Below are 20837 nucleotides of genomic sequence, written 5' to 3' on the forward strand. Positions count from 1 at the left end.
CACTCATGGGGACTGGTGTCACTGGGAACTAAACTGAGGAAACGCTTATAAATCATACAGAATTAGTTTTTTTGAAAATCTAAAAATGCAGAAAGTTGTGTGATGAATAGGTTTAGGGGTCAGGCTTAGTGTGTGTGTGTGTGTGTCTGAGATCATCAACAGCACAAACACAATCAGAGAAACTGAATAACAAACGGCTGGTAGGAACTACACAACATTCCTCCCGGGTTAGTGACATCACTATCCCTAAAATTTACATAAACCCCGCCCCCTGAACACACAGTCCATGTTGAGAAGCGGAAGAGTTGTTGTAGTCGAGCACATTTGTGAGTTCAAGTTCAAGCTGTCGCATCCGTCTTTTCACATGCAATACAGTACGCAACACTAATGCACTAGCATGTCACTCTGTAGCATCAGTTCCCACCAGCGATTTATAGATTATCATGACAGAATATGCTAATCAATGACTAGAAGATCGTTAACTACACATCAGCTGCATACATTCATCAACTAACCGTTCAGAAATGTCCTGTTGAAGCTCTTGAAGCTCCGCCCCCTGTGCCGGGAGCAGCGGCTCATTTGCATTTAAAGGGACACACACAAAAACCTCAAAAAGTTTATATAATTTTTTTTAATGTTATATAAAAATATCTGTGGGGTATTTTGAGCTGAAACTTCACACACACACTCTGGGGACATCAGAGACTTATTTTACATCTTGTAAAAAGGGCATTATACGACTGCTTTAATAGAGAACAAATGGACTTTATTACGATCAGGACATTTAAAAGTGCAGCACTGAGAGACGAGACAAACACACACATATTTACAACTGCAGAATTCAGCACAAACACACACAAGAGTTCAAGTCATCATTCTGTCACACTCTGGCCATTGCAAGGTATTGTGGGTCCTATGAGGGGGACGTGGCCTGATGGACGGGTCACATGACCAGCGTTCAGATGCTCGGGTGGATCTGTGTGTGTGACAGTGTGATTTTCTGATGTTCCTGCAGGATCTTCTCGAGCTCCTCTAAACACGAGCCAATCCAATACCTCGACGCCGGAGCCGCTCTGAACCTACAACACAAACACAAGAGTGATCAGAGCGTGCATGCGTGTGTGTGTGTGTGAGAGAGTGTGTGTGACTGAGTATATGTGTGTGTGTGTGTACATATATGTGAGTGTGTGTGTGAGTGTGTGCATGCGTGTGTGTGTGTGTGTGTGTGAGAGAGAGTGTGTGACTGAGTATATGTGTGTGTGTGTACATATATGTGAGTGTGTGTGTGTGTGTGTGTGTGTGTGACCTGCGCAGTAGTCCTCTGGCTCTGCTAGCGTTGGGTGTGTGTTTCTTCAGCGCTGTCGTACAAAAGGCTGCTAGCGTGTTGTAGCATCGCTCTCGTAGCGAGTTGTGTTCGCTCGTCTCCCACAGTGGAAGCTCGCCTGATAAACGACTCGCGGCCTGAACGAACTCCAGGAGCTTCTGCCACTCACCGCTACGCTCGAACACACGACCTCCTTCCTCACACGCGCGCTGAGAACAGAGGAACACAGGAACCGTGACACACTGATTCTGATCGAGTGAACGACTGATTCTGACTCTCAGATAAAGATTAAATACAGCGACACCAAATCACAGGTTCGATTCCCAGGAAATGCATGAACTGATGTAAACGTAGCCAGTGAGAATCTTCAGTGTGATCATGTGACTCAGATGACGGATGAACTGAGCTTTATTACCCAGAATGCCATGAGGTGTGGTCGAGCTTTCCTGTAGCAGTGGGCGTCCCGGTTGGATCCGAGGCGGGAATATGGGATGGATCTGTAGACGCTGGTCTTCTTCTGGTGCAGGTCGTGCAGTAACAGCGAGAGGTCAGAGGTCAGCGAGCCTGACGCCATCTGAACAGACTGAAAGCATGAGGAGACTCTTAAACATCATCAAACTGAGACTCTTTGACATCATCAAACTGAGACTCTTAAACATCATCAAACTGAGACTCTTTGACATCATCAAACTGAGACTCTTAGACATCATCAAACTGAGACTCTTGAACATCATCAAACTGAGACTCTTGGACATCATCAAACTGAGACTCTTAAACATCATCAAACTGAGACTCTTTGACATCATCAAACTGAGACTCTTAAACATCATCAAACTGAGACTCTTTGACATCATCAAACTGAGACTCTTAGACATCATCAAACTGAGACTCTTGAACATCATCAAACTGAGACTCTTGAACATCATCAAACTGAGACTCTTGGACATCATCAAACTGAGACTCTTAGACATCATCAAACTGAGACTCTTGAACATCATCAAACTGAGACTCTTAGACATCATCAAACTGAGACTCTTGAACATCATCAAACTGAGACTCTTGGAGATCATCAAACTGAGACTCTTGAACATCATCAAACTGAGACTCTTGGACATCATCAAACTGAGACTCTTTGACATCATCAAACTGAGACTCTTAGACATCAGGCTTGTTTGAGATGAGCAGAATCTGCGCAGAACCGATCACCGGTGATCATGTGTCTGAGTGCGGTCCGCCTGGCTCTGATGTCATGCTGACGTGTCGCGAGCGCGAGCCGGCCATGTCGGATTCTGCAGTCGCGCAGCTGCTCTCCACCGTCTGCGCTGAGCAAAAGCATGATGGGAAACGACTGGCTGACGACACAGCTTAATGCTCATTGGTTTAAACCACCGTGATGTATTGTTCTCTTTTAAAATGTTTGATTTTAAAACTCTGATCTCATGTTTTATGTGTATACGTTATGTGTAAATATTCCCAAACTCTCGGACAGTGCGATCTCTATGGGTTATGCTGATCTCTATGGGTTATGCTGATCTCTATGGGTTATGCTGATCTCTATGGGTTATGCTGATCTCTATGGGTTATGCAATGTCATTTTTATATAAAACAACAACAAAAAAAACACATGTCTGTATTAAAGTAACAATGATTGATAAACATGTATTTGGAATGGAATTAAATAACAAGTACTTTGGGTGTCTTGTTCATTATATTTATTTTCATATAAAAGCAACAGAACTTAAAGTACATCTAGTTTATTAGCAACACTGTGCACGAGCGTGAGTCCCGCGACCTTTGACCTCACAGCTGTCAGGTCCACCGCGAGAAGAGAGAAGTTCAGCGATCTGTCCGTCTTTCCTCTCCTCCTCTCACTGCAGCTGTGTAGCGTGTTGTGTGTAGCGTGTTGTGTAGTGTGTAGCGTGTTGTGTGTAGCGTGTAGTGTGTTGTGTGTAGCGTGTAGTGTGTAGCGTGTTGCGTGTTGTGTGTAGCGTGTAGTGTGTAGCGTGTGTCACGTGACACACTCGGGAAACAGAGAGATCCATGTACAGTATTTTTAATATCGGGGCAATCCAACTCATAATCGTCCATGCAAAGGTCAAAATCCATCATAGCAGTCCAAATACAAAATAAACAAGAAACAAACCAGAACAGACAGGAACCACAGATCAGAAGTGTAGGGTGACATAAAATAACGACTCCGTGACAAACACTAAAACAGACAGGCTTATATACACAGGGAAATGACAATGCTAATGGGGAATCGGCTGAGTGCAATGATTAGTGACAAGGGACAGCTGAGTGCAATGAGGAAACAAGGATCGTGGGGAATGTAGTTCAGAATGTGACAGACACCGTGGGGAAGGAGGACATCTAGTGGTAACCAGGGAACACAAACCAGACACTGTGACAGCGTGTTGTGTGTAGCGTGTTGTATGTAGCGTGTAGTGTGTAGCGTGTTGCGTGTAGCGTGTTGCGTGTAGCGTGTTGCGTGTAGCGTGTTGTGTGTAGCGTGTAGTGTGTAGCGTGTTGCGTGTAGCGTGTTGTGTGTAGCGTGTAGTGTGTAGCGTGTTGTGTGTAGCGTGTAGTGTGTAGCGTGTTGCGTGTAGCGTGTTGTGTGTAGCGTGTAGTGTGTAGCGTGTTGTGTGTAGCGTGTAGTGTGTAGCGTGTTGTGTGTAGCGTGTTGTGTGTAGCGTGTAGTGTGTAGCATGTTGCGTGTAGCGTGTTGTGTGTAGCGTGTTGCGTGTAGCGTGTTGTGTGTAGCGTGTTGCGTGTAGCGTGTAGTGTGTAGCGTGTTGTGTGTAGCGTGTTGCGTGTAGCGTGTAGTGTGTAGCGTGTTGTGTGTAGCGTGTTGCGTGTAGCGTGTAGTGTGTAGCGTGTGTGTGTCACCTGTTCAGCGAGCAGAAGCGTGTCCAGCAGATGTTTGGACTCGTTACACGCGTGACGCTTTTCACTCCGGAGCCGCCGGGAACCTGTGGGAGAGAGGGAAGAGAGTCACCACACACACACACACACACACACTCACACTCACACACTAACTCACAGGTGTGTGTGACAGTCAGACGGGAACACAGGATATCCATGTAGGATCTTCTCAGGCGTTCTGCGGGATCTGCGGGATCAGGAGATTCTGCATCAGTTCAACCGGTTTTACATGTTTTACATCCACAAATATGATCAACAGGGACCCAAATAGAATAGAATAGAATAGAATAGAATAGAAAAGAATAGAATGAGGCATTTATATAGCACTTTCATATCTACTACTGTACACCCAAAGCGCTTTACAGTCATATCAGGGAAACTCTCCTCAACACCACCAGTGTGAGCATCCACTGGGATGATGCGACGGCAGCCACACACACACACACACACACACACACACACCCCAGCTGCAGGTGGAGGGGAGAGAGAGTGATGGGATTGTTAGGAGGCCGTGACTGGGAAGGGCCGGGAAACACCGGGTTACACCTCTGCTCTTTACAGGGAATGCCGTGGGATTTTAATGACCACAGAGAGTCAAAAAACAGACAAATAACAGACAGCTTATATTTTCATGTACAAACACCCAATTTATAGTATAAAAATATTTATATTAGAAATATGTATAATTAGATTTTTGTTACATTACATTAAGTTTTTTGTACTAACTATAGTACTTTGCTGTTAGAGGTATTATTATCTTTTATTTATTTTTGAGTTTTTTAAGTCAATTACATCAACATTTTATATATTTAAATCAAATGATTTATTATATTATTATTATAATTAATTATTAATTATAGCATTAATTTATTTTAAATCAAAAGCATTTATTAATTAATTCATTAAATATAGATTTTTTTTTTTCTAAACTGTTCTCCTGATTTAATCCACTAAAGCTGAACATGAAAGACCTTCATCATCATCAATCATCATCATCACCATCATCATCCTCCTCTTAAAGGACATAAAGGCAGAAGCTTCATATTCTCCACACTGTTGTTGTTTGTAAAGACTGGATGAGGATTTTAGGAGAACAATTACTTCTCGGACTCATAAAGAGTGACTCGAGCTGAAGAAATATCTCAGAAACATTTATATTAATTCCAGAATGTTCTATTGTTTTTGCATCTTACAAAAGTGTATTAAAATCCATGACTATAATAAGCAAGCCATCAAACATCATGATATGAAAACTAATCATCAATCATGTGTTATATGAGAGATTACAGTAACATCTGGACTCACTGTATACTGTCTCTGACTGGATCATATTTTGAGTCTTAACTGAATTTTATGATGATGATGATGATGTTCTCACCTGTGACTTTGGCCTGTGGCTCTGGGATCTCCACTAACACTGATCTCTGATCAGCTTCATCTGCCATTTTAAACTCTTTCTTCTCTTCCTGGACGAATTGCCCGATAATCTCTCAGTTTTTCAGTGCGAAGCTAAAATAGCCTTCAGTATCGCGCCATAAACTACCGAGGAAACTAAGGAAATGAAAAGGACTAAATAACATTCGTGAAATTAATCAATAAACATGGATAAACAACAGAGTAAAGTTATGGCGTGCGCGCGCTCAGCTCTCATTCATTCACCAAAGCCCGCGCACTGCATTGACCGCGTGGGCGGGCTTTTCCGATTCCTGCGCGCTGATTGGCTCAATACTGTAGAGAGGCTTGATTCTGATTGGCTGGAAGTCAGTGTTGTGCTGTAGAAGATCTGGATCGACCAGACTGTGTGAGTATTTCATTTATAATAGTGTAATAATCATAACCAATCAATAATTGTGACTTAATCTGATGTGCAAGATATAAAAAGTCTTTATTAACATCCAGACATCAAAAATACTTCATATATGCCAAGTGCATCTACACATTGACGGAATCAAAACCGTAACAGCGATTACTACCAACTTGATAAATATAATAATTGAGTTTTGTCAAAAGAAAAACAGAAAAGAGCAAGGTGAAGCACCATAAAGTGAAAGATTAGCGATGGTCAGGATGAGTTTATCACAGTGTCTTCTTTCTGCTTCTGAATATGATAAGAAGTCTCATTACAGCACCAAAAGTGATCAACTAAAATGAAAGACGATAAACATGAAACATCCTTCCTCTCGGTCGTGTCACTCATGATTTGGCAGGTTGGTTCATCATGTTGAGGTTGTTATTAGACACACATTTCCCAGGGTTCAGTGGGGTTTGGGCGTTGGCCAATCCTTTGGGTTTGGGAATCCTGGTCGGTCCAGGACGCCGGAATGATTCCAGAGGCATCTGAGAAACAGAGAGTCAAGTCAAGTCAAGTCTCCTTCATCTATACAGCGCTTTAACAATATAGATTGTTTAAAAGCAGCTTTACAGTGATAACAGGAGATTACAGTAACAGAGATTGTTTAGGCTTTACAGCAGATCTAGAATAAAGTTATTGTCCAGATAAAGTTAGTTTTGATTGATTCACTTCCGTTGTAAAGATCATTAGTTATTAACTTAGGGGCCGCTAACACACACCGCTCTCACAGAAAACACTTAATGTGTTCCGGCCGTTCATTCGCACAACAACAGTGTTTGGAGCTCGAGAACGCAAACCTTGAAAAAGGTCGGTCAGAATTTAGAGACTCGGATCAAAAATAAAATAAAATAAAAGTAGTAGATATGAGTAGATGTGCTGAGCGATGAACAAACGTTCCTTCAGAGTTATCTGGTCTTTAATAATGTTCTCAAAACATTAGCACAAAAACATTGCGTTACAGTGTAATAATATATTTAAGTACTGAGTAATATTAAGCAACTACATGTACTTATTATAGGGTTAGGGTAGGATTAGGGTTTGGTTGAGGATTAGTTGCATGTAATTATGCATAATTTACTGTTATTACTATGGTAAGTACATGTATGTAACAAGGACACTGTAAAATAAAGTCTTACCAAACATTGTTCATGGAACTGTTTTCTGAAACGTTTTTTAAATGTTACTACTTGTTTCGGAACATTCAGAGAACATTCAAAAGTAACATTCGCAGAATTATAAAATGGATTGTTTTTCTTAACAATCACATAAGCAAAAAAACATTAATGTTTTATGTATATTCATTTAGAAATAGCGTTTTCATAATTTAATGGGAACGTTAGCAAACCCTCCTTAAAGTTCATAGAGATATAGCTCTAAAAGTTCACACCACAACTATAACAATAAGGGCACAGAGAAACAATAAAAACACTGACAGCCAATCAGAATCCATCCTCGAGCATTTAAAGTGACAGTAAACAATAAACAAAACAATATTGTGCGCTGGTGTGACACTAATATAGTTATCATTATAGTTATCGTTCTTGGTGTGAACGGACCTTTAGAAGGTGTTTTTGTTGTTCTGGAAATGAGAGATTATACAGATGTGTGATGTGTTGAGATGACCAGAAGATGGCGCTGTCAATCACACTGTACACACACACACCTCATGCCTTTCTGTCTTAGCAGGGAAATGGTTAACTTGTCATTTCATTTTTTCCTCCATAAAGAAAAACCAGTTATAGCAGAGAACATCGAACACACTCTGTGAAGGGAGAGTGATGCATGTGTGTGAGATGTTTTCTAGTGTTTAAGAGAGAGAGACACACACAGAGAGAGAGAGAGAGAGAGAGAGAGCGTGTGTGTGTGTGTGTGTTTCTTCAGTCATCTGTGAGGTTTGTGTGACGGATCTCATTCCTGCACAATCAGCACAATCGCTCTTCCAGAGAGTTCAGGGATCATCAGGCCTCACACTCGATCCAGAATCAGTTTCAGGCTACGTTTACATGCAACCAAATAATCCATTAGTAATGGAATTGACGGCTCAATCGCACTGAATCTGATTGAGCTCGATCCCAATGAAATTTCGATCGGATTGAAAGGGGTGTTTATTCCTTTTCTAATCCAGTCGAGAGAACATGTAAACACTTGATCGGATTGAAAACCGAAACTGAAAGGACTGCGCATGTGCGATGACGTAGAAATAGCGTAATGACGTAGAAATAGCGTAATGATGTAGAAATAACATAATGCTGTAGAAATAGCGTAATGATGTAGAAATAGCGTAATGACGTAGTAATGATGTAGAAATAGCGTAATAATGTAGAAATGGCGTAATGATGTAGAAATAACGTAATGACTTAGAAATAGCGTAATGACGTAGAAATAGCGTAATGATGTAGAAATAGCGTAATGATGCAGAAATAGCGCAATGATGTAGAAATAACGTAATGATGTAGAAAGTGTAATGACGTAGAAATAGCGTAATGATGTAGAAATAACGTAATGATGTAGAAAGTGTAATGACGTAGAAATAGCGTAATGATGTAGAAATAGCGTAATGACGCAGAAATAGCGCAATGATGTAGAAATAGCGTAATGATGTAGAAATAGCGTAATGATGTAGAAATAGCGTAATGATGTAGAAATAGCGCAATGATGTAGAAATAGCGTAATGATGTAGAAATAGCGTAAAGTGTAATGATGTAGAAATAACGAAATGATGTAGAAATAGCGCAATGACGTAGAAATAGCGTAATGATGTAGAAATAGCGTAATGACGTAGTAATGACGTAGAAATAGCGTAATGACAGAAATAGCGTAATGATGTAGAAATAGCGTAATGACGTAGAAATAGCGTAATGATGTAGAAATAGCGTAATGATGTAGAAATAGCGTAATGATGTAGAAATAGCGTAATGACGCAGAAATAGCGCAATGATGTAGAAATAGCGTAATGACGCAGAAATAGCGTAATGATGTAGAAATAGTATAATGATGTAGAAATAGCGTAATGATGTAGAAATAGTGTAATGATGCAGAAATAGCGCAATGATGTAGAAATAGCGTAATGATGTAGAAATAGTGTAATGATGTAGAAATAGCGTAAAGTGTAATGATGTAGAAATAACGAAATGATGTAGAAATAGCGCAATGACGTAGAAATAGCGTAATGGCGTAGTAATAGCGTAATGACGTAGTAATGACGTAGAAATAGCGTAATGACATAGAAATAGCGTAATGATGTAGAAATAGTGTAATGACGTAGAAATAGCGTAATGACGTAGAAATAGCGTAATGGCGTAGAAATAGCGTAATGACGTAGTAATGATGTAGAAATAGCGTAATAATGTAGAAATAGCGTAATGACGTAGAAATAACGTAATGATGTAGAAATAGCGTAATGATGTAGAAATAACGTAATGATGTAGAAATAGCGCAATGATGTAGAAATAGCGTAATGACGTAGAAATAGGGTAATGATGTAGAAATAGCGTAATGACGCAGAAATAGCGTAATGACGCAGAAATAACGTAATGATGTTGAAATAGCGTAATAATGTAGAAATAGCGTAATGACGTAGAAATAACGTAATGATGTAGAAATAGCGTAATGATGTAGAAATAGCGTAATGACGTAGAAATAACGTAATGACGTAGAAATAGCGTAATGATGTAGAAATAGCGTAATGACGCAGAAATAGCGCAATGATGTAGAAATAGCGTAATGACGCAGAAATAGCGTAATGATGTAGAAATAGCGTAATGACGCAGAAATAGCGCAATGATGTAGAAATAGCGTAATGATGTAGAAATAGCGTAATGATGTAGAAATAGCGTAATGACGCGCTGAACGAGCTGTTCTCCTGTTGAATAAAGTGTGGTATAAACGAGTGTGTCGTCCTCCTATAATCCTCCTCTCTCTGCGTGTGTGGAGTGGAGCAGGACAACGGGCCTCCAGTGCTGCTTCAGACTCTCACACACACACGACTGGTTTTGGGCATTTTTACTGTGTGATGAATATTAGCAGCGGCACAACGGCTCATATGATCATTATCTCCAAATAATGACCAGAAATGCATAAATATTAAGTCTGCTGTTTAAAACAAATAAAGAACTGTAGGAGAATAGTTATTATGCGCAGACATCAGGAAACTCTGTATATTTGTGCAGTGAGCGCATGTCAAAAACATCTATTCTGATTTGAAGCTTGTGACACATAAACACACACATCAACCCGATCACATGTTTAGTGTTCATGTAAACACTACGCTCAGATTCATCGATCAGAATTAATTCAGTCCGACTGAAACAAAAGTTGTGCATGTAAAGTGTGTGTGAAGTCCCTAACTGAGCTCTCCGAAACCAAACCAAAGCCTGCAGGTTTACGTCAGACATGAGAAATGTAGATATGTGGGTCAGGCTGTGTTGGGCTCGAGTAACAGCAGAAACACACACGGCTGGAGTCAGAGAATCACGTAATGAGCGCTAATTAAACGTGTCCTCCCGCGTCTCTCTCCACTGTCGCCATAGAAACTAAACAAGGCTTTTGTTTGGGCCTCAGACCCGCCTCTGAACACTCGCGTTCTTCTGCTGAGGAACTCAGTTTTAGTGTTTAACGCTTTCCTTCACTCAAGTTTCTTTATTGAGGAGATCTGATCTGAGCTGGACATCAGGTTTGATGCTTAAAGATCGGCTAAACCGGCTTAAGAACTGCTAAACTACCGTTCAGACATTTAACTGTTTTTTTCACAGGTTTCACTGCAAATAATGATGTTCTTCCTCAGTGTTTCTGTTCTGTTTTCCAGAACAAACATTTAAACATTCATCAGGCATTTTCTGACAAATCTATCAAAATGAAGTGAGTTTGTGCTTTAAAACAAGAACAAAAATCTGTAAATGGGGTCAGAAAAATAATCTTGTTTTCCTTTTTAATTAAGTTCATTTTTCTGACCAAATTTACAGATATTTGTTCTTGTTTTAAAGCACAAACTCACTTCATTTTTATAGATTTGTCAGAAAACGCCTTATTTAAGAATGTTTAGATGTTTGTTGTGGAAAACGAGACAGAAACACTGAGGAGGAACGTCATGTTTTGCAGTGTAATCGTGTGTATCTGGTTGGGTCTGTGTATAAATGCACTATATCAGCCATAACTTCACTGCAAAAAATCTTATTCTTACCAAGATACTTTTACCGGAGAAGCAAAATAACACGCATTTACGTCTAGATTTCAGAGAATTTTGTGAAGATTATGCTTAAAGCAAGAGAAAAAAAGCTTGTTAGATTTCTCTAAAAGTAAAATCATGCTTCGTTTTGCTGAAGTACATCTTGTTTTAAGGATGTTTAGATGTTTTGGAAAACAAGACCAGTAAGAAAAATATTTTTTTGCAGTGTTGAATTATCGAATCAAATGAAATGCATCTCTTTTGAAGATGATCATGCATCGTCTCATTTGTGTTTCTCAGCATCATGGATTCGAGCTGCATGAGTGTGTGTGTGTGTGTGTGTGATTCATTAAACAGGGTTGATGAGACATCGTCTCGGCTCATGATCACAGCTGTTCTCGAGCCCTTCATGAACAGAAGTGTGTTTAGCCAGACTAGCAGAGGATACACACTCCAGACGGCACAGATTCCAGCCTGAATCAATTTAACGCTTGATATAGTCCTCATGTGTGTGAGCCGATTCATTAAAAAGAACACAGCATGCTGTAATGTACCAGTCGTTTGACAGATATTTCGTTTCAAAATACTTCTGCCAAAACTTTTTTGACCAGTGCATGCAAACTCATCAAGTTAATGCTTTAACGTTCTACACACTGCAGAGCTTTAATGTTGTTTTTCCTCGGAGTCGAATCTCATGCGGCAGCAAAAGACCATGCAGACGGTCAGACTTTTCCATGATATCACTGCAGAAGACTGTAGAATCCCTCAGTGAGAGCGAATGATGGCGGTGGACCGGCCAGACAATCCACTCAACTCATGCAGACCTTCCCAAACTCATTTTCTCACTTATCAGAGGTATTATTTACTTTATAAATGTAATACTATGGGCCAGATTTACTATCAGGGCCCTATTTTAACGATCTGAAACACAAGTATCTACTTGCGAAACGCAAGTAACTTTGTGGGCGGATCTCAGTTGGAATTATACCGGCGGGATAAATTACTCTCCGACGCAAATCTAAAATGTGTTGGTCTGAAGTAGCTTCATTACTCATAGGTGTGGTTTGGGCGTAACGTGAAATAAACCAATCAGAGCAACATCTCACATTCCCTTTAAGAGCAGGCGCGCTTGTTCCATGGCGGATTGCTATTATAACGCCAGGAGCGGTTCACAGCCGAGGAGACCGACGTTCTCGTCAAGGCCGTAAAACACAGAGAAGTCTTCATGGACACAACAATGATTTCCCTCATGTGGAATATTTTTCCTTGTAATTATGTATGATTTGCAAAAATGAAAACTGCTGCATCTGAGTAGATGAGAGAAGCAAAGTGTGTGTGTGTTGTGCTCACGCTACATTATGGCCAAGCATGCGCCCTTAAAACAGCATCTGAATAACATGCGCAACGCGCCGCTGACTTTAGACGAGGTTTCTCCTGGTCAGTGGCGGAATTGTTTTCTGAAACTGCAAAATAGCACCAGGGAACGTTTGTGCCGGAACACGCCTCCTCTTTTCGCTGAACCGCCTCCGGGAGCGCAAGTTCATTCCCTAATTTACTGACGTGCGTCTGTGGAGGGAAAAGTCCGCTGTGCGCGGGTGCAAAATAGGAATGAGACATGTTTCGCTGTACAAAGTCAGTTGCGCTGGGTGCGAGATAGGGCCCTCAGTTTCTCCAGCGCGAACCCTCTTTGGGCGTTACACTACAGTCAGGATTTACTGAAGACACGCAGTGAAACATTAGCGCTGAGAAGGCAAGGACAGGGTTATTTCTGCGGCTGATATTATTGCATATGCATTTGTAGGAGTTTCCCTTTCAGACGCAGTATTTATGAGAGTATTTAAATGAATCACGCAAGGTGTTTTACTAAGGTTTGTGCTCGTCAGTTTACTGGGATTTATGCCATTATTAACTGCCCAAAAGAGCATGTCTTAAACCAGACGCTAATCTGCGCTGCTCTTGGTAGATTGTGTTTGTCATTATGGAAACGATTTAGTTCTTTAATTTGTGTCGTCAGTAGATCATCGCAGAACTTTACACTCCCATCGGCGCTTTTATGGGATAATTTGCCCTGTTTAGTAAATCTGGCCCTAAATGTCTTATTAATGGTTAAATGTTGTCTGAAAAAGAGCATCTGATAAATGAAATCATGCAATATTACATGATGAATGTGTGCATGTGTTCCTCATCAGAAGACATCAAATACGTAAAATAATAGTAAATAAATCTATTGTTAACATTCAAATTTTAATTATGGTAACACTTTACAATAAGATTCATTAGTTAACATTAGTTAATGTATTAACTAACATGAACTAACAATGAGCAATACATTTGTTACAGTATTTATTAATCTTTGTTAATGTTAGTTAATAAAAATACAGCTGTTCACTGTTTGTTCATGTTAGTTCACAATGCATTAACTAATGTTAACAAATACAACCTTTGATTTTAATAATGTATTAGTAAATGTTGAAATTAATATTAATAAATGCTGTAGAAGTATTGTTCATTCTTAGTTCATGTTAACTAATGAACCTTATTGTAAAGTGTTACCTTAATTATTAACAGAAACCCAACATAAAATGTAAAGAGGAAAATGAAAAACAAACCAAAAATGCGATTGTACATCAATCAGTGAACTTTAATGGTACAGGATAATTTGCTGTCTAGCAAAAACAGTAAGTGCACTTAACCTGTGAAAAAGTGAAGTGAAAAAGCACAAGTGCTCGTGTTCTCGTTATGTGTGGTTTTCTCTGCTTTCGTTTTACATATCATGCACATAAACATCACATTATTAGAAACAAACAAATCAAACAAACAAATCAAACCAACAAAAGGAACTAGAGTTGCACTGGTTAGCCAGTCAAGTTATTGCAGTCAAGAACACCGGATTTGAGGGATTGTAGGAGCAGTAGATGACGGGGTCAGGGGTCAGGGGTCGACGGATGATCAAGGGACACACTCTTCTACAGTCACTAATCAAACACTAGCCGGTTCGGGTCAGTCACAGATATTACTTACTGTAATTTGTGAGGGCCGTGAGATGGGACTGGATGTGGGTTTTATCACGATGCTGCTTGTGATTTTGTTGTTGGCTTTGGCGTTGGACAGCACTGGGATCCTTTGCTCCGGCCCGAGGGAGTAATAGGGGCTGACGGGTTTGCCTGAGGTGTTCACGGCTTGAATGTAGGGGCTCCCTAAGTGAATATGGATTTTGTTGTCGTCAGTGGTAATGACGTTTGGACCTGAGCTGTTGGACCTCTGTAGTTGCCAGCTGTTCTGCCTTTCCGGGCTCACGCGGAATACGGGATTAGATCCGGCGAACTCTCCCGGGTCAGGGGATCCAGTGGTTACGGACACGATCTGAATGGGTGACATGGCCCGTTCCGGGGTCAGCGATCCGCAGGACTCGGGAGATAGAGTTTGGGAATAGGCTGGCATGGTGAGCGGAGACAGGGATCGATCCGGTGTGCCGGGACTCTCCGGAAGAGGAGGAGGAGAACCCTTGGGCTTGTTGGAGGGTGAGATCGAGGAGTTCTGGAGGATTGTGATCCGCTGTTTTGGAGCTCCACTTGTCGGGATGACCGCCGTGCTTGTAAAGGACTGGGCACTTTCAGTCGTAGGACTCGTGATCTCAAGAGTTGCTGTGTTGTGCCCGAGATCAGGGGTCACTTTGATATGGAGAGGTTGCCCAGGACTGTGTGTGAGGACCACGTCCCCCTGCTGAACGTGATTCCCGTTCTGCCTCGGTTGCATCTTGCCATTCATTGAATGCTGACTTTCTCTAGTCTTAAGGAAAGGGCCTCTTACTCTTCTCATGTTGTTGTTAAGGTTGTTGACATTGTTCATGAGCGACGGAGTGCATTTTGTGAGGTTGATCTCATTGTAATTGTCCTCGTCCTCTGGATCGCTCTCCATGTAGAGCTTGCCGTTGACCAGGGCACGTTCCAGCGGTGCAAAATTCCTGTAATTCGGGGATAGGGTGTCCGTTGGGTCCGTTTGGACCTCCTTTGTGGAGACTTGTAGATCTGAGAAACGTCTTCCGTTCATTCCCGGTCGTAAGCTCTTGCTGAAGCGCCGGTATCTCTCCAGTTCTCGCGTAAGGCTCTCCATCTCTCTGGCCAGCTCTTTATTCCTGACCTCTTGCTGGGTGAGTTTTCTCTGTAGGGTCGTGTGGTCTGTTTTATAGCGGCAGATGGATTCCTCGGTGCCCATGTACTCGTGGATCTTCTCTTTCAGGGCTTCTACCTCTCTAGTGAGATGACTAGATTTGGCCTCTTCCTCTTTCAGACGCTTGTATAAGATGTGCTCTTGGTTGGACTCCTCTTTCTCAGCCAACTGGTACTTGGACAGTTCGTTCCTGGACATCTCCAGTTCCTCCATCAGGGCTTTTGCTCGCTCCTGCTCATTGGAGTATCTCTTCTCCAGGGATTCAAACTCATCTTCAGTCTTCAAAAGGTCACCCTCAACCACCTTCATCTCCTTTAACTTCCTCCTGAGGCGTTCCACTTCCTGGGTCAAATCTTTCACTTTGTTGTCCTCCTGTTGGTAGCGGTAAGGACCAGGGCTCTTCGAGTGCTCCTCTTTGGATTTGCTCCTCAATAACTCTCTTTCCACTGCTTCCAATGATTGAAGCCTCTTTTTCATCATGCTGACTTTAGACTGAAGATCACCATTTTTCTCTTCTTCCGCTTTCAGCTTAGCTTTGAGCTCATCCCTCTCCCGAGTGGCAACACACATCTTCTCCTCCAGTTCGGCCTTCGAGCGAAGAGCTTTCTTGCTCTCTTCGATCAGTTTCTCAGTGACGGTGTTGACTTTGTCTTGTTCTGCCTGAAGTTTCCCAGTGCTGTTTTGCACTTTGTCCTCCATCAGCTTTAACTTTTCGGCCATGGCCTTTCTCTCATCCACCAGCATGACGGTCAGTGTCTTCAATTTTGTCAGATCCTCTTTCAGTGTCAACTCCATCTTCTCCAAATGAACTTCGGTAGCCTCAAGCTCTTTGATTCTGACTCTCAGCACATCAAGTTCATTGGACATGTGTTTAGTCATGGTTCGCTCTTTCTCCAGGTTGCTTTTCAGTGAACTGCACTCCTGCTTGCTCTTCCCAAAGGCGTCCTCTAGTTTCTCCAGCTCCATGATTCTGTGATTCAGCTTGTCCACCTCCACCTTTAAGCCACAGCTCTGGCTCGACTCCTTCTCCAGCTTTCGGTGGAGATCCCTGCACATATCCTCCATCTTGATCAACTCCTCATCTTTCCCTTCCATTTCAAGCACTCGTTTCCTCAACTCCTCCACCTCCGCCACGAGGCTGGAGTTTCCACACTCCCCTCGGCTGATCTTATCCCGGATCTCCTGCAGTTCCTCCTCTGCTCTATGGAGGGTCTTGTTGGTTTCTTCAAGCTCGTCTAACTGTCGGCTGAGAGCGGAGAGCTTCTGGCGTAGCTGTCGGTTCTGGGCATCTTCATTGGTCAGTTTGGCAGTCATGGCGTCCTGCTCTTGGTGGAAATGGCAGGCCTGGTTGCGTAACTCTTCTTCCAAGCGGTGCACTTTATTCTCCTCTTCTTGCAACCGGGTCTGGGCGGAGCTCAGCTCGTCTTGGGCGTGCGTGACCGTGTTCTGGAGCTCCTGGACTTTGGTGGTTTGTTGGGTCAGCTGTTCTGTGAGACGCTGCTGTTCGTCGACCACCAGGAGAGCGAAGGACTTTAGCTTGGTTAGTTCGTCCTTTAGACTTGTGACTTTCTTTGTGTTCTCTTCTTCCTTTCTCTCCTGGTATGTCTTTTCCTGATCAATGAGCAGTTTCAATCTGGCAACAGAGAAGAAAATATGAAAAGTTTGTTAAGATGAGTCGTTCAGAAACCCTTTTTTTTTTTTTAAACATATAATTTTAAACATTTGTTGTAAAGGTTGATTCACACTGCACGACCAACACGGATAATCACCAGATTACAGTACGTAATTTCTCAGACGTTCCATGACCCAGCAAATGATATTTGAACATGATCAATCGGCGAAACCAAGTTCAATGCTAACTGACGCCAACAGAGTAACAGACTGATCTGACAAAACCTGACAAAGATTCTGTTGCCGTCTGTCGGTGACATCGACATAGATATAGAAACACATAAGCCTAAAGTGAAAGTTAACTGAACTGGTATTCAACTGGGAACCTCTGTGTCCATGTTTGTTCATTCCATTTGAGGATATATAGAGGTATAATTTTAAGCAGGGCTTGACATAATTTTTTTTGCTTACCAGCCACTGTGGCTTGTGGTTTTCCAAAGTTACTAGCCACTCAGCATTTTCACTGGCCACAATTTTGACATCGATACCATGAGGGAAAAACTGCCATATAGATATTTTTAATATTATCTCATAATTTGTCAGCCGGTGTATTAGGCTGCTGTCACTTTAAGACCTGACACACTGACCCATTATACTGTTTTATATAGCCAATACTTGTCTTTATGTATGCACACTTTGGGTGTGAGCACAAAATCTGCGGGAATGAGTAAAATTATGCTCAATACGCGCAATCCCTCGCCGAAATTCAAGCCCTGTAACACCAACAATATTCATCCAGAACAAATGAAACGAGTGAGTAAAGGGACGCGGGTTTGTGTGTAAGATGCGAGAGTGAGAACGCGCAGCTGATATTGTGTGTAGGGTTAGGGTTAGGGATTTTTGACAACACTACATTGCACTTAGTGTATTACTTCAGATGACTTTTTAAAAGACTACAACTGAAAAATGTATATTATATCAAATTCAACCCGCCAAAATGGCTAGTAGGAGTGACAGCGTTACACGCAACTGCTGAAATACACACGCATGTGGCGGGTTGCCGGGTGTTAATGTCAAGCCATGATTGTAAGTAAAGTCCAGTCGACTAAAAGTGGGGCAGTGTGTGTTCAGAGGTCTACAGTCAGGCAGAAAGAGGGTCATGATGGCTAAAGCTTCCCTGTTCCCTGAAGCCGGCGGCGGTGGAGGGTGTTTTGACTACACTACAGTGGAAGTGGAAAAAGACTCTTAATAAGGGGGTTCCTCTATCCCCCCCAACACACCCATGAACACCACCACCTTCCTTCAGTGGTTTTATATTTTAAGGAATTCCCCCTCCTCCAAAGGCCATTACTGGCTATGTAAACAAACCCTCTTTCAGAGGCTCTAACCAGCAGTGGACTGGGATGATGTCAGTGGGACGAGGCGTATGGAAGTGTGTGTCACTCATACGTGGCTTCAGCCACTTAAAAGTAATGGAAAATCAGTTTAATATTAACAGAACGACGATAGAAAATAAAAGTCAGATTCTAAAAATACAGTATTATAATCACAGTGCAGTGTCCCATTGAACATGAACCAAAGCACCAGTGAGTTCCTTCATAACCTGTGACGCGATTTTCTCCTAGATCTGATGGACAGACACAATCTGAGGCATTACTGTCCTGTTACAATCTGTATTGTAAAAAGCGCTGTATAAATAAAGGTGACTTGACTTAACTTGAGACAGCATAATTCTATTCTATTCTATGAGATTTTACAGGCTGAACATTCACACAGCATGGAAATATCTGTGGTGATACGCTGACATTGGTCTCTTTGTGACTTCATTAAACATTCGTGGTTCGCTATTAACAGAAGGAAATGAAAGAGTTGAACGGCGTAAGACTGAAGCGCTATTGTGCGAATGCTCACTTATTATCATGAGAGAAATGCATGCGTTCGAACACTTGATTCTTATTTACCAATCTGACAACCTCATAAGCTCAAAGCTCATTCTACATTTCTCTGTGATTTATTGGCATGATAGATTTATGCAATCAATGCATCACAGTTTACATATTATCCTTCCTAATCAGTATGCAAGATTAAAGCCAGTGCATTCTGGGACACGGTACACACACTCAACAGTATGCCAAATGAGCCTGGATAATAAGCAGAAGTCAACATTTGAAGTGGATCAAAAACGTTCATCAAAGTTGTCCTAAGACAAGAACGGGTATTGCTCATGTATAACTGTGAGGAAAGGTTTTGATGCACTTCATATGTTGACTACTGTACTATTTTCAGTGTATTCAGTGAGCATGCATGCTAAGAAGGAATGATGAATTCGGCTGGACGCAACAGTACAAGACAAAGGACTCTATGGGATCAAGGCGTGATGTAAGTCTCAAGTTACTTTCCCACAACTGAACACACTTTTACAGTGTAGCGCTTACATGAAATATGTTAATTGAGACACAACCTATGATTCTCAGCAAGAGTAATGACACGTCTTCTGTCATCATGTAAACACTGGGACTCGCATTTATTCAATCTTCTAACCACTGAAGCACATTCTGTGATCAATCTAAACATTAATCTCCGAAGACACGGCGTTCCTCATGTGGACACGGATCTGATGAGGAAACACAGGAACATGACGGGCCTGAGCTCCGGGAATCAGGAGTTCTCCATTAGAGAGAAACACTCCTTCCCTGTTTTAACCTCGAACGCCCGATCGACTTGGACTCGCTCCCGAGAGCCCGGATTTTTACAGAGAAAACTCAGGAAAAGTCTATGCCATGGAAAAAAGACTTTAATATGGAGTTGGAAAAGCCTGCGAGAAGGATTTAAATGTTGTCATGAATAAGGGTGTGTGAAATCTCAAGACAATCTGAGAGAACGTGGAAAACTCGACTGGATTTAAATGACTTGTACATTTTGTGTGTTTCTGTGATATATGTGAAAATGCATAAAAGCAACAACGTCCTGAAATGTTGCACAGAACACGAGACGGACGGCAAATGCTCAAACGCTGGTAATTAAAGCATTATGGGATAGAAGACTCATCCTCAAACCCGTAGTGTGTGTCCAGCAGAGGGCGGCAGATCTGAGGCGATCACACAGGGATTATAATCCTCAAACACACGAGCTTTAAAGGACTAAACTTCACACTAACCTCCACAGCGAGAGCATGTTAGAGATAACAGCAGAGTTAGTGAGATGAGGAGCAGAAAGAGCTCGCTCCTGCACTGCCGAGGGACTGTACTGAAGATAATAACTGTGTGTAACTCGAGTTAATAACAGGACTGAAGTTAATGACAGTGCGTGACCTGATCATGTTCATCTAACAATTATAATCTTGTCCTTTTCCAAAATCTGCTCATTTTTTCCTGCATTTATTATAATAAATATAACTCTGAATGCAGCTTGAAATGAAGTTCAGTGTAACAGTGAAACAAACTGATGAACATCATCTGCAGCAATTCTGAGCTTTTCTGCATTTTACAGTGTTATAAAGACTGGATTTACATCAAACCACAGGTTGAACGTTCATCATCATCATCATCATCATCAGAACACACTGATCTGCACTTCTAACGACTGTTCGAGGTTTAGAAACATCAGATCTGATGCAGTGCAAGTTTGCCCTGTAAAACACAATCACCAGGTCAGCTAAAGATTAAATCCTCTCATTTAACATGATATCAAAGTCAATCGCTCTGATCCAGCCAGTGTGTGTGTGTGTGTGTGTGTGTGTGTGTGTGTCGTACCTGGTGTGTGCTGTTCACCCGCCGCTGCTGATGTTCGGTGTG

At 41.7% G+C, this 20837-nt stretch overlaps 2 protein-coding genes across 5 annotated transcripts in view; both read right to left on the reverse strand.

Annotated features, from left to right (window-relative positions):
- Nucleotides 1-633: 633 nt before the first annotated feature.
- On the reverse strand, nt 634-6030 carry LOC311074249 (uncharacterized protein). 2 transcript variants are annotated; one of them, XM_084100713.1, is made up of 6 exons: nt 5625-6026; nt 4365-4433; nt 4211-4293; nt 1740-1907; nt 1307-1533; nt 634-1079 (listed from the first exon to the last, which is right to left on the reverse strand). In XM_084100713.1, exons 1-6 carry the CDS (start codon nt 5689-5691, stop codon nt 959-961), a joined length of 735 nt encoding a protein of 244 aa, XP_083956839.1. In that variant the 5' UTR covers nt 5692-6026; the 3' UTR covers nt 634-958. The 2 variants fall into 2 exon arrangements, with proteins under 2 accessions (XP_083956839.1, XP_083956840.1); XM_084100714.1 differs by having other exon boundaries at nt 661-1079; nt 4365-4424; nt 5625-6030.
- An 82-nt stretch (nt 6031-6112) lies between these two features.
- filip1l (filamin A interacting protein 1-like) overlaps nt 6113-20837 on the reverse strand; it is a 57662-nt gene continuing 42937 nt past the window's right edge. For all 3 annotated transcript variants that reach the window (XM_084100710.1, XM_084100711.1, XM_084100712.1), the window contains 2 exons: nt 14284-17065; nt 6113-6583 (listed from right to left, as the gene is read on the reverse strand). In XM_084100710.1, the coding sequence (XP_083956836.1) occupies nt 6440-6583; nt 14284-17065 (2926 nt within the window). In that variant the 3' untranslated portion in view covers nt 6113-6439. The remainder of the gene's footprint in view (nt 6584-14283; nt 17066-20837) is intronic.

Source organism: Abramis brama (genome assembly GCF_963993115.1).
Source record: "Abramis brama genome assembly, chromosome: 23".
NCBI lineage: Eukaryota > Metazoa > Chordata > Actinopteri > Cypriniformes > Leuciscidae > Abramis > Abramis brama.